Genomic DNA, 15,031 nt, shown 5'->3' with positions numbered 1-15,031 from the left:
AATATTTTCAGCAGGATGAACTGTTCTTSAGCAGTTTCTTCAATGTGCTCTATTACATGCACAAACATTTTTCTATCAGCTTTTGCATTTGTCCTAAATTGCCCCTCTGCACTATTTGCTGTATGGTTCTGATTGTAGCCAACAGCAAAGGTCAAAAGACATTTTACTATTTCTTTCTTCTATGTTCATCTTAAGCTGAATTCAATTATTGGTACTGTAAAGTGACTTGTTAAAATGCTTRTGCTGCAAGACTTCAACAAGTATAAATTGGACCTGAGCTCCATCAGTTCACATGGATGGTCCAAGCAGGCAGTGTGGTCCAAAGAGTAGGGTACTGGTCTGRAAATCAAGAAAGAAAGAGTTCACTTCTCTGGACAGCCGCGACAGCTTCACTGGACAGCTTCATGAATTTAAATAATGTGTTTCGTCTTGCTTTGCCTCAGTTGTTCCGGATGAGTAAAGTGATGCTATTTTTTAGAGTATTTTGCACTTTTAATTTTTTAAACACACAGTCATTCCTTTCACATCTAACATTAATCAGTACARCCTGCAGTTTAATTTACATTTTAGATCACAGCGTCTAGCAATGCTATGSTATCACTGAACAGATTAATTAATTACGTTTACCAGTGTCCCTGAGTATTCATTAGAAGGAACCATTTCTCACTTCGTAATAGAGCATTGCGTTTTGAACTTAAAGCAGGTTTCAGTTTCTTTCCTACATATGAAAAGCAAACTATGCCCAGAAGTTGTGAACAGAATTTGGCTCAGTGTCCACTAAAGRAAAATGTAGCAAAATAGTTATTCCTCTCTCTAAATCCTTAAGGGGAGGTACCAATATGCTACTAAATACTCTTAATATAAGAAATCCACCATATATGTTTATTTTTATGGCTATATTCTKGAGTTCATTCATATTTTATCTGGGAATTACTTTAATTTACTGGCAGTACATTAGAGTACGTCGRGATTCATCATACAAACACATACAACCTACTTTGACCTTGAGGCAATGTGATGTGTATGTTGCATTGCATTAGCTATCAAAATATGTTCCTTACGGGGTACACTAGCCACTACAGGCAGAAAAATAGCATGGGTTGTTACGCATACTGTGCACATTTGGAAGCCATCAGCAAACAATCTTGCTAGATCTATAGCCAAATAATTTGTATCTTTGTAAGGAAAATGGGAATAAACTATAAGAAAAAGCTTAATCAAAATGGCTGCGCTCCATACGCCAGGTGACACCCGTTTCCTAACAGAGGGTAGGAAATACAGCATCTTCTGTACTGCCTTCTTCAGYGTCCTTTCCAATGCACTTGCCACAGCACTTGGGGAGTTAATCATGAGCCCCTGGGCCCTACAGGTTGCCGGCTGTGCTGCACGCGAGCCGGTGAGGCCGGTGCTCGGAGGGCAGAGCCCGCTCCAGGACGTGCAGGTTGACCTTAGGACACTTCTGCTCCCTTTCTCCCCCTTCCCACCCTCCGTGCCGTTGTGGTTTGGTAAGCTTCTTGGGCTAGGTATTGCTCTTGTCGTCTGCGCCTGGTTTCTAGCCCGGACGTCAGCAGGGGTTGCCGCATGCTGCTGCAATATAAATGAGTAATGATGATAATAAAAGGTGTGGGAGTTGGTTGCCTAGGGCGTTATCCTAGTTTGCTAACTTTGTTCTAGAAACCAGTTTCTTCCTTGAATTATCTGTTATTTTATCGTATTAAGCCTTATATTTTGAAAGCKGCAAGGGATTTCCAGCGGCTTCGGTTTGGGGAAGCTCAGCCCACGTCGCTGAAGCAGGCTGGTTTCAGCGGTCGGCTGGGGCTGCTGCCGCGGCTCCAGCAGCCTTCCCCGTGAGTTGCAGGTTACTGGCACCTTTAAGAGGCAGCTGCAAGCAGGTGTTCAGCAGGGAGGTGCTCTATTTTTAAATTTAGGCTGACATAGGTAATAATTGCACACAAAACAGTATGTGAAAAAAACATTATCAAGGTTGCAAACCTCAGCACTCAAAGTTAAGAAATGCTTCGGGTAAAATTCTCTCTACAACATTAGTTTGCCACCTTGCCCAGGTGCACCAGCCGCAGACTATGTTTTGCAGAGGATTTAAGTCACACCTGGTGTGCAGAATGGATGACGCAGTTTGCAACTTCAGTGCTTTATTTTATTTTCAGTGTTCAGTGCATAGCTCAAACCCTGCAATGAAGGCAACATTATTTCCCTGTGGGATACTCCATGGTGTTCCACAGCACAGGTCCTTACTACATGTACATGCTGATTTATTTATGTTTACATCACCCTAATAACAGGTCTGGGCCTCACTAGTTGCTGGTACAKGTGGAAACCTAAGGCAAAGATGATTAAGGTTACAATCCTCAGAACTGTGGATACCAAAGTTAATTTTTTCAGAGTACCTAGCAGCACATAAGGCAGCTCCCATCGGCCTCCGTTACCACGGCCAGTGTGCAGCACTTCCATGTGTGGTGGCCCCAAGACTCAAGTCAGGCTCCCAGCAAAGGAAGCCTCCTGAAACGGGGGATGCCTTTGAAACGCGTGGTGCGAATTTGCCGTCCCGTTCCTCAAGAGAAGCAAAAAGAGAAGACTATTACTCCGTATCTCAAAATCTCCCGCTGCCATTCAAATTGCACGTTAACRAAATAGAAGAATACTATAAACAAAAGCCTTTTTCTCCTGTCTTCAATGGCAAATGCACCCTGCACTGAATGAGGCAGGAATCTGGAGGGCAGAGCAGTAATCAGCTAAAGCCTTCCTGATAGTACATACAGAAGAGGGCTGTATTCACCCTGGATCTCCTTTAATTTTGACATTTCTTAACTGGTCTTTGGAACTGTAATTCCTAAACAAGGGATTTTTTTTTTTTTTTTGAAAGCAAACTGACAATGCTTTGCTATTCACATCATGTGGGCTCATACTGGCAACCATCAATATCATTTGCATATTATATTTTGAATATTATAGATTCAATATTATATCTATAAAAGTACCATGCAGCTCGTTTGTACAAATATAGTAATTAAACAGGAAAAAAATAACAGTAGAAGTAATTTCTTTTGTTAAACTGAGCAGTTAAAAATTAACAAGTTTTCAGATAAATAAGACCTTCAGGTCTTACTGTCTTTAGGCCATCTCAGCTACAATAATGTTAATGCAGCCCTTGCTTCAAAAGTGAAGATATTTCACAGAAAAGATTGTCAGATTCTTTATACATAGCTAAAACAATAGTAAGTTGCCAAGCATCCTTCCTGTACAGGGTAAATCCTGGTGATTTAAAAAAAAACAAAAAWAATAATAATAATAAAAAAAAACATTTTCCTTGGGATAAATGTCTGGCATACATCATGTCAGGCCAAATGAGAAATTGAGAAAGTTATAAAAACTGAATACAACTTTCCTAAGTCAGAACATATCAGTTAGATATGTATATCAGCTAGAATTGTATGTAGTGTCATAGATGTGTGTGAATTATGGATCTAACTGTAATTCATTTTCAGAGCATAGATACAGCTGGAAGTAAAAGTGAAGATTTTAGGTTTTCTAGATGTAGTTATGCCACAAGCTAACAGCTGCTTTTAAAGCATTACATTCCTCAAGTGTTTCAGTGCTCTTCCCAAGGAGAACTTTTTTGTAAGGAGGGCTTACTTCTGAGCTCTGTGTTAAAGAATTAATTCCAAACGCGGTGGTGTGAGGGCAGCTCTTCAGATTGCTTGTGACAGATAACTGGCACATAACTGAGACCTGTCTTTCACTGAGACTTGAGTATTGCATTTTTCCTTTTTAAGTTCTCAACTTATTTTTGCACCTAAAAGAGAATCCTAGAGAGGCACTTGAAATACAAAATGAGGTGCTGAGATCTGAAATAATAGAAAGACATACTTTAACTTCTTTCATCTGACTATGCCAGCAAATTGCTACTTTTATTTGTGCCAAAATACAAATTTTCAGGCTTTTTTAGATTTTTTTTTCTTTCTCAAAATGGATGATATTAGGAATTGACACTGCTGAACAAGACCATTCAAAGATAAAACTCCAGGATTTCCCTGTACTGGTTTATTAATTGATGTCCACAGGTTATAAGCAGGGTAGGTATTTGAATATGCCAGCAGCCAGGTGCAGTCTCTGTAGAGCTGCTATGCTGTTTTAAGCTTAGGAAAGATGGATGAAAAACTAAAGGAGTAAACATGGACTTCACATTTTTATTTTGTTTTAGTTTCTGGAGTTTAGCTTGGAGATGTGGAGATATTAGCTGTTTCTGTTTTGTGAATGAAATGTATCCATTCTATCAGCATTGGTCTGTATAAAGTACAAAATCCTTGCAGTAAAGTTAATATATTTTTAAAGTACATAGTACACCGGCTCCACTTTAATATCATGAAACCTTAAGAATTTTGTCCTCTCTTGCTCAAAAAAAGCCCTAGTGCCCTACTAGAAAAGGCCCAGGGAAAGACCAAGATAACCAAATGCATGGAATGGCTTTTGTCTTAGACTAGGATTTTTCAGCCTTGGTGARGTTGAGGATGTGATACTACAGGGGTTATGATAGCAGATTTATAGCTCTCTGGCTGACCTGCAGAATAAAAAACAATTATTCACTGTTTCTCAGACTAGATAATGAGGAATCAAGCAGCAGGTTCAAAGAACATAAGTGGCTGCTTTCTCAGATGCCCCTTAGTTATCTTTTGAGCTCATTGCTAGAGGATACTACATAGAAAAAAAGTTAACATGAGTTCAGAAAGCAACTAGAGAAATTTAGAGAAAACAAATCCTTGAAGGGATATTAAGCCCAAAGTTGCTACCCATGAGGGAGGAAGTCCTTGACCTGCAGATTTCTGGAATCTAGTTAGGTATACTGGGACAAGTATTACTGTACTCTCACACCATGCACCATTGGCAACAAGTAATGGCAAGAGGATACCTGATTAGCTGGACCTTCATCTTGTTCTGCTGGACCACTTTCATGCCCTTTATCACTGCAGTGTAGTTGGCCTTTACTGGACATCTTATAAGGCAATGTTGGGAGAATCTCCCTTGTGGTTAGCCCTGTCTCTCCCAACCCTCCCAATGGGAAAAGGAGTAGCAGTGGTTCTCTGTGAGAGTCAGAAGGTGGGTTTGGGGTGGCTGTTTGGTTTCTTTTCTCCTTCTCCCTTTGTGCCTGCTGCTGCTGAGACCAGAGCCTGTGCAGCTCTGAAGGAGAGGGTTCAGCAGATGCCAGATGAAGAGGGAGGGAGCTGGTCCCAAAGGCATGTGTAACCCATCGTTGTGCCCAGCATGTGCATTTTTTCCTTTGAGCACTACTCCTTCTTAGCTGCCCTGGAGAGAAGATTCAGCTCCTATCTCTGGCTCCCTGGTGGGGTCAGCTGCTCCAGCGACTTGAATGCAGTTCTGCCTCCGTATGAATATAGTCCCTGTAACTCAAGAGTTAAAYTGTCTGCAACCATCAGAACAGCAGATTGTCTGAAAATAGAGCACACATATTGTCACTGTCACTGTTTTTTTWAAAAAAAAACACTGCATTTCCCCACATTGCAGAGAGTAATACGACCAAAGTAAACATAGACCCTGTCATTCTTCTTCTTTTCTTGCTGATAGAAGGTGATCAGAAGTTAACCTTGGGAGGAGTGGGAGGGAGGAAATACTCTTTTAACTTAAAAGGTCTGAAAAGAAATACTAAGTATTTAAAAGGACAAAAAACAGGAAGTGAGTGCTGCAGTACCAACAGAAATTCAAAAGCTTCTGCCTCTGAGCATTAGCACAAAGCAACTACACACATTGTGCTGTGTATCAGAAAAAATGGATTGTGTACACAAAATAGGCCATTCTAAACCACTGAGCTTTATCCTGAAATTTCACCCTKTTTGGACCCAGCCAGAAAATTCATCATCTCTAGATCTGAAAAATTTGGAGTTTGAATCATAAWCACTCTTTGTCCCATTTTAGATAAGCTGCTATTTTTGATCAATAGTATATTCATCAGAGCGCGTCTTATCTCAGAGGGGAGAGGGCTATGTGTTAAAGGCTGACTTACCATTATTTCATCCAGGTTTGAACACACAGTGAAGCTATTCATTTCGCGAACAGCAAAGCCTGTAGAGAGCTAGGCTTGTAGCTTGGGCTTGGATTTCTTACTAAGGTTTCTGAACCCTAGTAAGGGAGACTTTGCTGTAGGCRGAGGAGCCAAAGGCTGTTTATGAATCTGTGGGTAGCTCGCAGATCTGAGGCAGAAAAGGAGAGTCTGCAGCAATAGCATGTTATTTAAAGAGCTTTACTCTGCTACAAATCATAGTTTTGTTCTGAAGATGGGGATACTTGTATTCAAAATATCGTATTTCTTTATAAAAAACTTAGGTATCTGGGATGTTTCAGAGCTGTGCATGGTCCTAGAGACATAAATGAGGAGGAGAAAGTAAATCAGCTGAGATTTCTCCTGTATTCAGAGCTGTCAGGGGGACAAAAACAGCTGCCAGGGCAAGCAGGAATGGACCCACGGTAGGAGCCAGAACGAGCCCTCATATGCATTACTGGCTTGGATTCTGCCCTTTCAGAATTGCCCCTGTGATATAAGGGACACTTTGCTGCTACTGTTGCTGCTCCTTTATCCTAGAGGAGATCTCATGCTGCTAAGCCCCTTGCAAATATCCTGGCTGTAGGACTATAAATAGCACGTATTTCACACTGACTAAAACCTGCCAGCATAGCAACAGTCTGACTTGGTTTTCCTGCTTGACGAATACATAAGTGTTTGTGTCTTCTCTCTTTGCTTTAGGCACTGGTCACTCTGCTCGCTAGTGGCGGAGCATTATTGAACTTGGCTCACATTTCTGCTCTTTCTGATCACTTTTCTCCACATCAGACACCTCTCCCTTGGTACCTTTCCATGCCTCCCTCCCCTTTCTCTTATGGCATGCCTCTGCCTTTCTCAGATATTTTGATTGCTACTCTATATTAGTTCCCCCGATCTATTTTGATTTGCCTGCTATTCATACATACAACACACTGTCTATGCAAGCTGCTTTAAATGTACTTTTAATGCAACTTCTAATGGCCCCAGAGCTTCTTTCTTGCTTTTCTTTCTCTTGGTCTTGCCTTGCATTTATATGGTACCTTTCAACTCCATGAAATCCTACTCTTTTTGCAAATAAATGCAAATATGTGTCCGTGCACTTGCCAGTGCTGCTGAGCAGGATCCTGACTGACATCTAAAAGCGTGTTGTGTAAGTAAAGTTTAGGATTTGGCTTCTCCAGTCAGAACTACACAAGAATTGTAAGTGGGTACAAAGTCACCACACAAGTGAGAATATGCCAATATGCCCTTAGAAAATGGTCCCTAGGATTACTAACAAGCACAAATGTGTCAGCTAGGTTTGCTTTCCTCCCACAGGCTACTAATGGCAGCCCAGTGTCTCTATTTTAAAGCTCTGCTCCGCATCTTGCTTGAGGGGCTGTCCAGGACTTGAGCTGAGCACACAGCTTTCCCAAGCCTCTCCTTGGAGGACAATGCAGTTGAAAGAACTTGCAATGAGGAAGGGAAAAATATTCCACTTGGCTATGATGTTCAAGTGGGGTTAAATCCTTGAGGAGCTTCTCTTCCCTACTTGGTAATTCAGTCGCTTCTTTGTGAGATAAGGGAAGGTGTTGGGCTCCAGCAGCATCTGAACTCACACTCTGCTTGGTATGATTTCTGTGCCCTCTTCAGTTTGCTAATCAAAACAAGCTTCTGTTGTGTATTTGTTATCCTCAGAAGGTGGAACTATCCTCAGAAAATTAAAGCTCTCTTATCTGTTAATATGTCATCACAACTAATAGCCTGGGGACTGTAGACAACTTTAAATATCAAAACAATTTAGCTGGCGATTGTCTGTGATTATGGATTAAGAATACAAAATTTATACATGCTGATATCCAAGCTAGATTGAATACCGGGAGCGGGATTGTCAGCTGTATAAACGGAGGGAACTCAGGGGAAGGAGGCTGCTTTGCACAGGCTGAGCATCTGACCCTGGGAGCTTTTCAGAAGTTCTTATTTCTTGTTTTTGAAAGGGTCAGATAACACATGACAGCACAGGCATGATGTATGGAGGGCTGAGGGCCCCCGCAGAGCCCTGACCATCCTCAGCTCCCCCGGGTGTGCAGGGATGCCATTCTGCTGCCTGCACCTTCTCGTGCAGCCTGCGTGGGGACCTTCTGAATAACAACCTAGAAGTGAAAGGATTTAAGATTACTTAGGAGTGAAAGGATTTAAGATTACAAAACTTTTTCAAGAGCAAGTCAAGGTGCCAGCATGCTCAAATGCTGTCAGATATGCCAGGGCAGGTACTTCTTGAGGGATGTGCTTTGTATCTTCGATGTGACAAAACCTACTGCAGTAAATTAACATACATGCATTTGCTGCTGCCTTTTCCAACCCCCTATCACCAACTGATCACTTTTAGCTCAGTTATTAGTCACCCTGTGAGTGACCGGAACAGTAGGAATTATTTCCTCTTGCTATAAATGCTTTTKACTGTTTGCAACAACAATGACATGCAAGAAGCCCTATAGATTTGTGGACATGGCAGTGGGTATWTTTTACAGCACTGTTGGATTTAGCATTTTTCATGTTAACTAGTCTCTGCTGAAAGTATTTGTATGGCCTCTCTATTATTATAGGTCATTTTCTGACAGGGACTAGACAGTTCTTTAAAGTATTTAAATAGGGAAAAATATTCCTGCCTGCTAGATGGAAAACTGTGGATTTCCCATAGATACTTAAGAAGACAGTAGCAGTGCAAGGAGCTGAATATCAGAGATATGTCCTAACCACTGGACTATTCTTTTCTCCCCTGAGCATCACAGAACACATGGAATAATATCTTCTTGAAAGGGTAATTTTAGGTTAATGATGACTCTCACAAAATGAAGTAGGAGACATTACTTTTGATGTGGCAGAAGGGCACTTACTTAAAGAAGTAGTACTTAAATGAGGAGGACACTTAGGAACTGATACAGTTATTGTTGTTTTTCCAGTGGGGTCCTTTATCAGAAGTTTATCAGTAATTCTGGATAAGGAAAAGGAATACTTCTGACAAGTATGAAGTCCCATCAGAAAAACATAAAGGGAGACATGTATCACAAGAATCTTAAAAATACAAAACAATGTCATATAAGTGAAAGAAACTCCCCAAAGAGAGTAAGGGCTGAAAAAGGTACCCTGAAAGCCAAAAGACTTTTTCTATTTTTTTTTAATTAGAGTAATTATACTAAAACTATCAGCAAATATTTTCACAGTAGCAGGAAACACTCACAAAACCCAGCCAGCTAAAATACCCCTCTCAGCATGACAGCCATGAAGCTTAAAGGCTTGAGTTTGCTGAAAGGAGAGTGCTTCTCTTCTCCCAAGGTCAGTCCTTAAATGCAGAGAAGTAATTTTGATTCTCTTTACAGTTCAAAGTCAAAGCTTACCTTGATTTCAACAGTGCTGTATTTGRCAAACTGAAGTATTAACGTGATTGTATTTGGTCCCAGTCTTGTCCTGTTTGAATGTTAAATGTCTSTCAAAACCAGGCCAGTTATGATCTCGTGTGGTTTAGGCTATGTCTACATCAGCGAGTAGTGTGATTCCACTGGAGCGATCTCTCCAGGGAAACAGATGTTTTTGGTGTCCACGTGTTGTGATGGTTTTACTTCAGACCAGCTCTAGTCTTGCACTCTTGTGCCATGGGTGGAAATTAGCCTTTGTTGTTCATAGCACATGAGGAGCTCTTACAACACATCTTCAGCTATAGTTTCATCCAAAAAAAAGGATGCAGTACGTGCAGTCCCAGACTGYGTCACAGTGTGAGCAGTGCATAAACATGGCTATAAACAGAGGTGACTGTCCAACAAACTGCATTGTGCATCGTCCCATGTATAAACTGCACTGCTCTAGCCTTCTCATTGCTCCCCAGCCCCTCTCAAGTCATCATAGTTCAGATCACTACTGCACCAAGACTATTTCTCTGCATCGGGCATATTTCACCACACTGTGCTAAGGGCTTTCCCCTTCAATTAAGGACCCTTAGTAGGACAGAAATAATCTAGCAGCCTGAGTCACATTGATGATGTTCAGTTTTGAAGCTACTCAGTACCTCCTTGCTAATAATTAGCACTTGCTAAGCATATGAAAATGATTGCACTACATCACATCAGAGACTGCATAGCCCTGGGTCCTCTCTGCAACAGTAGTCAGCAATGAGGGCTTGGGGAGCATTGTAAGAACAAGGCAAGCATGCTGTGGTACTTCCGCAGAATACTTTCGTAGCTTCCAAAAAATACACAAATGAAGGACTTCCTAAGCCAGAGGCTAATCTTTTTATTTAATAGTCTTTGATACTTTTTTGTTTTTGTGAATCATCTGGCTACTTTTTGAATTTATGTTAATTTTAGCATCTACAGTGTCCTGCAGGAAGAAGTCCTGGGTTTCACTGCATACTGTACACTTTGGATTTATTAAAAGATTGGACATATCCATAATAATAGGGGTTCAGATGCCCCCAAGATGCCTCTRCTCACATTAAGCCCAGAAATAGGATTACTTAGTGAGTGTAATGCAGAGACACCATGCCCAAGTTAAAAGTGTCAGTAGGCACAATTTGTGCAGAAATACACCCAAACTGGGACTGGACTGCTSTGTGTGAATTTACATTGAATGGCATGGGGAACCCTTCCTTTCCTCAAGACTGGCTTGCAGAATCCTTGTGTTCCAGCCTGGGATTTTATTTGATTGTATTTGTGATTCCACTTGATTTTTCAGGTAAACAATGACAAGAAAACATTTGACCAGAGGGCAAACCTCTCAGTTAYGGAAGGGGAAGAGAAAGAGATATCCAAATGACTCATGGGTTTGTGGGTGAAGTAATAGCTACACTTCGTAGCCTGGGATGTGGTTTGTGGTCTGATGCCATACAGAMCCAGAGCGTTCGGGTTGTGAGGTTAATGTAAATGGCTTTGGTACAAGTCTCTTGAGACTTCYCAGAACCACTTTTCTTGTTAAGATTCCACAGACTGTGCAGTGACAGTTAATAAGTGAGGTCACCCAATAAATGCAAATCTGCACCAAGGGAGGTGGGASAGAGGGTCCTATTTGGATGGTGCTGAGTGCAGGTATGCTGAAACCCTTCTGCTACCAGAAGAGGTCCCATAGGTGAAGAGAAGCAAATAAAGACAGGACAGTGGTGGGACTGGAGATTTTGTGAGGATTGGAAGGAAACGTGGAACAGGAACGGCAGGAACAAGCATGCCCTAAGAGGTATCCAGTACCTGTGAAGCACTGCTCTCCTGGGTGAGGTTATCAGAAGATCTGCTGGAGCAGTGTGCTCTGATGTCCAATACACTATCCCTCTGCTTGGTGCCCCCTGATTGTGCTGACTTGTGTTTGCTGTGGGTGTCCTCAGGTTACTGACTTGTTCCTATTTTCTACTGAATCACTTGATGATGCTGAGGCAAAATATGTAAATGTCAATGCAAATGTAAGCAAAGAGGTCAGCAGCACCTCTGTACCCCTCTGGTGCTACCTCACCGCTATTCACTTGTATCTGCTAGGATTCGACTGTGAAGCCCTTTATAGGAAGCTGTCAGCAGTAAGGGCTGCGAAAGCTGGGCCTGTTTAGCCTGGAGAAGAGAAGACTGAGGGGGGGGATCTTATCAATGCCTACAAGTACCTGAGGGGAACTTGTAGAAACTCCAAAATATGGATTGATTTGCCTGGATTCTCTTTTTCTTCTCAATCTCAGGTCTATAATTTTCTCACCTCTTCCAGACCTTCCCATCCCCCCCCTTTTTTTCTTGATTACTCTTCTGCAACTCTTTAGCTGAAGACCTCAGTCAAACTGCTGTCCACTGGGGTGTGTTGCCTGCTGCGGGAGAGCTGTGTCGTGCAGGGCAGTGCTGTGCTGTGCCATGCTGTGTCATGTCGTGCCACGCCACAGGAGACAGTGGCTGGTTCCTGGGAAGCCCTTCCCTTCCTGCCTGGCCAAGCTGAGTGTGAACAGGCTTTTTACTCCACAGATTTGTGGAGGGAGGAATTGCCTGTTCTCCACTTCACTTCTGACTGAAATCCTCCAACAAGCAGGAGCTGTTTGGAGGCATATTCTGCTGTGTCCTGCCACTGCTTCCCACAGCAGAAAGGTCATGGAATAGTGTTTACAGCCTGGGAAATAACAGCAGGGCATAGCCTGAACCTAGATGCTGGCAGATCAGTTTGCTTTCAGAAACAAGCCAGCCATTTTCATTTTCCTGAGACAGTCCAGTTTACCCCTTAGATCTGAATTTGCAGGGTTAGTTGATGACAAACACAGATAAATAGAGGTTACGAGTTTTCTAATTTGAACAATCAAATGTTTTTCCAGGTCTCAGTGCCTTGCTAGAACATCAGAGGAGCTTCTTTATCACCACAGTGGTGCCTAGAGTCAGAGTTGGTCCCAGACTTGATGAATCTTCCTTATTAAGTGGTTTGCAGGCTGGGGCTGATGCTTAGGAAATGGCAGCATCCTCCCTGCAGGCAGATCAATACATTTCAGCTGACTGCACTGCAAGAAACTTTTCATCGTACATTAAGAAAGAGGAAAATAAAAGCCAAGATGAATGTTATTTTGGTTTTACTTTTACTTTGAATTATTTATTGGGAAGTCACTGTTGTCTTCCTTCTTGTCAGGAGACAAAATGTCTTTGTCTGTCTGTTTTCCCTATTAAAAAGAAACAAGGTCTTCACAGCTTTATTTCTCTCACCCATTTGCTTCTTGGTAGTGAAGTGTGAGTCTAGTGTCTCCACAACCTTACGAGATTCTCTCCTGACACTCTAACAGAGGCAAAGTCCCCACTGGCACCGCTGGGAATCACACTTCATTGGTACATTTCTAACCAGTTTTGTAATAGGCATTGAAAGCACATTGCAGATGAGTTATACGTGTTATAAGTGACTGCTGGCACATAAGCAGAGGGTATTATGGATGGTTATAAGACATATACAAGCTAGTTGAACCACTGCTTTAATTAAACACTTAATAAGTACCTAGGAAAAAACATGAATCCTGTTTGAAGGGAATTTTATCAATTTTATATCATTTTATCATTTTATATCAAACGCTACAGGGCAGAAATTCTGCAATTGGCTCCACTGTTAATATCAACTTAAAAATGCAAACTAACAATCTGCTGTGATATTTGTCTTCCTAATTCTAGGTTATCCTGAAAGGGAGGATAAAGAAACTGGCCACCAAGATGGTAATCACTAGTGGAAATGATGAAGATAAAGGCAATCAAGAAAAGGAAAGCAAAGAAGAAACCATCCTGGCAATGCTTGGAATTATTGGGACAATTCTGAATCTCATTGTTATCATTTTTGTGTATATTTACACAACATTGTAAACTAGAAGGCATGCAAATGGGACAGATAAAACATCCATTAACGGTGACAACAAGCCAACAAGCGTTGCTGACTATTGACAAGTTGTTTAATCAGAATTGACTCTGTATTATATTAACACATCATAAAAGCACTGCCTGCAGGCAGAAGAAGGCTGAAGCACAACTAATTTAACAAGACTTTTTCACATAGTAACAGGCTAAACTTCTCTGTCCTGCTCTCTTCCTTTTGGTTTGGTCCTTGATTTGGGGGGAAATGACAACAGTTATGTAAGTAGTAGCTTTGAAGAAATTCACACATTTAAAATATACAAAACCGTATGCTATATACAATTAGAAATGTATACCATATATCTGCAAAGACCTAACTCAAAGATAGCTGCATAGCAGAGATTGTGTGTCCGTTAGGTCAAATGATTTTTTTTCTCTTGCTTTCTGCTTTTACTTGCATTGAATCTGACAAGCTTTTTATTTGGAATGAACATATGGTGCAGCCATGAAAAAACAATTCCATTGAGCAAGATCTGCCTAAAACTGATAAAACATAGGGAGAAATACATTACATGGTTATTTTTCCTTTCTCATTTGCTTAACATCTGTGTCTGTTAATACCAATGTTTATAAAAATATATTTTTAATAAATGTGCTATATTTTTAGCATGAACCAAATATTCGGAGACACTTGTATTCATGCAGCAAGATTTTGTTTGATGAAGTGCCCTTTTTTTGACAATGGATGTTATTCTTCTCAGCAATTATATAGCAGTCTTGTTTGCAGCTCTTTCCTTGCAGTCTGAAGCAAACTCACATCATGCTCATATGCATGACTTGAGGTGGGACTGTCAGCTGAAAAGCATTGCTGTTTAATATGAGAAATAGGAAAACACTGAAAGGTGACCTTTGGAGACTGGTTGCAGAAAGAAGGCTCTATTTATAGAAGGAAAAAGCAAATGAAAGGGATATTGAGGCATCTCGCAAAAAAAAWTGCAAAATTCACAGTATTTATGGCTGTCAGAATCTGGTCACACTCTCTAAGCACTTATAGTTAGAGACATGAGCAAAGGTTTATGCAGCTGCACTGAGAGCTGTATAAGAGCCTGTAGTGAGGAGCTTAAGAGAAATCCAGGCTGTGAATATAGAGCACACTTTAACTGTGAGGCTAGTTAACCATTTACACTTCTTGGGCATGTGCGTTAGCTGAGCGGGGTACAGTGAAATTCTTTGACTTGTGTTTTTGTCAGGAATGTACAACGGGTGATTCCATTTTTCTTCAGAGTTTAGTACATATGRATATATGATGCATTAAAAATATGAGACCTCAATTCTGCCTCAAGGTGCCTAAGTATGTTTCCCATTAATTCTGAAAGATCTTCTTAATAAAGAGGTCAGTTAATTGTTTACTGACTTGTGGCTTGAATTATGTCCCCACATGCACGATGGGGACTGCCACTGAAGTCATCTGGAGCAGTAAGAAGGTTGATCCATGTCTGTTCCTGGAGTCTCAGTGATTTCAGCGATCAATCTCGTACCTCTGGRAGCCATAATGAACATTTCATTGCTTTCCTGAGGCTAGATCTGGTTTCAAAAATACAGAATTTCACTGTAGGATATAAAAGCAAGCCTGAAAAACCCTCAGGAACATCTC

General features: G+C 41.2%; 1 protein-coding gene across 1 annotated transcript in view; it reads left to right on the top strand.

Annotated features, from left to right (window-relative positions):
* Window positions 1–13,660, top strand: part of TUNAR (transmembrane neural differentiation associated intracellular calcium regulator) — a 68,294-nt gene extending 54,634 nt beyond the window's left edge. Inside the window, exon 2 of the mRNA XM_085317634.1 lies at window positions 13,204–13,660. Coding sequence (XP_085173760.1) covers window positions 13,204–13,389 — 186 coding nt within the window. The 3' untranslated portion in view covers window positions 13,390–13,660. The remainder of the gene's footprint in view (window positions 1–13,203) is intronic.
* Window positions 13,661–15,031: the final 1,371 nt, after the last annotated feature.

Source organism: Rhea americana, unplaced genomic scaffold (genome assembly GCF_003343005.1).
Source record: "Rhea americana isolate MKP2758 unplaced genomic scaffold, rheAme1 scaffold_5, whole genome shotgun sequence".
In the NCBI taxonomy this organism is placed as follows: Eukaryota; Metazoa; Chordata; class Aves; order Rheiformes; family Rheidae; genus Rhea; species Rhea americana.
This window is presented reverse-complemented; position numbering and strand designations above follow the sequence as displayed.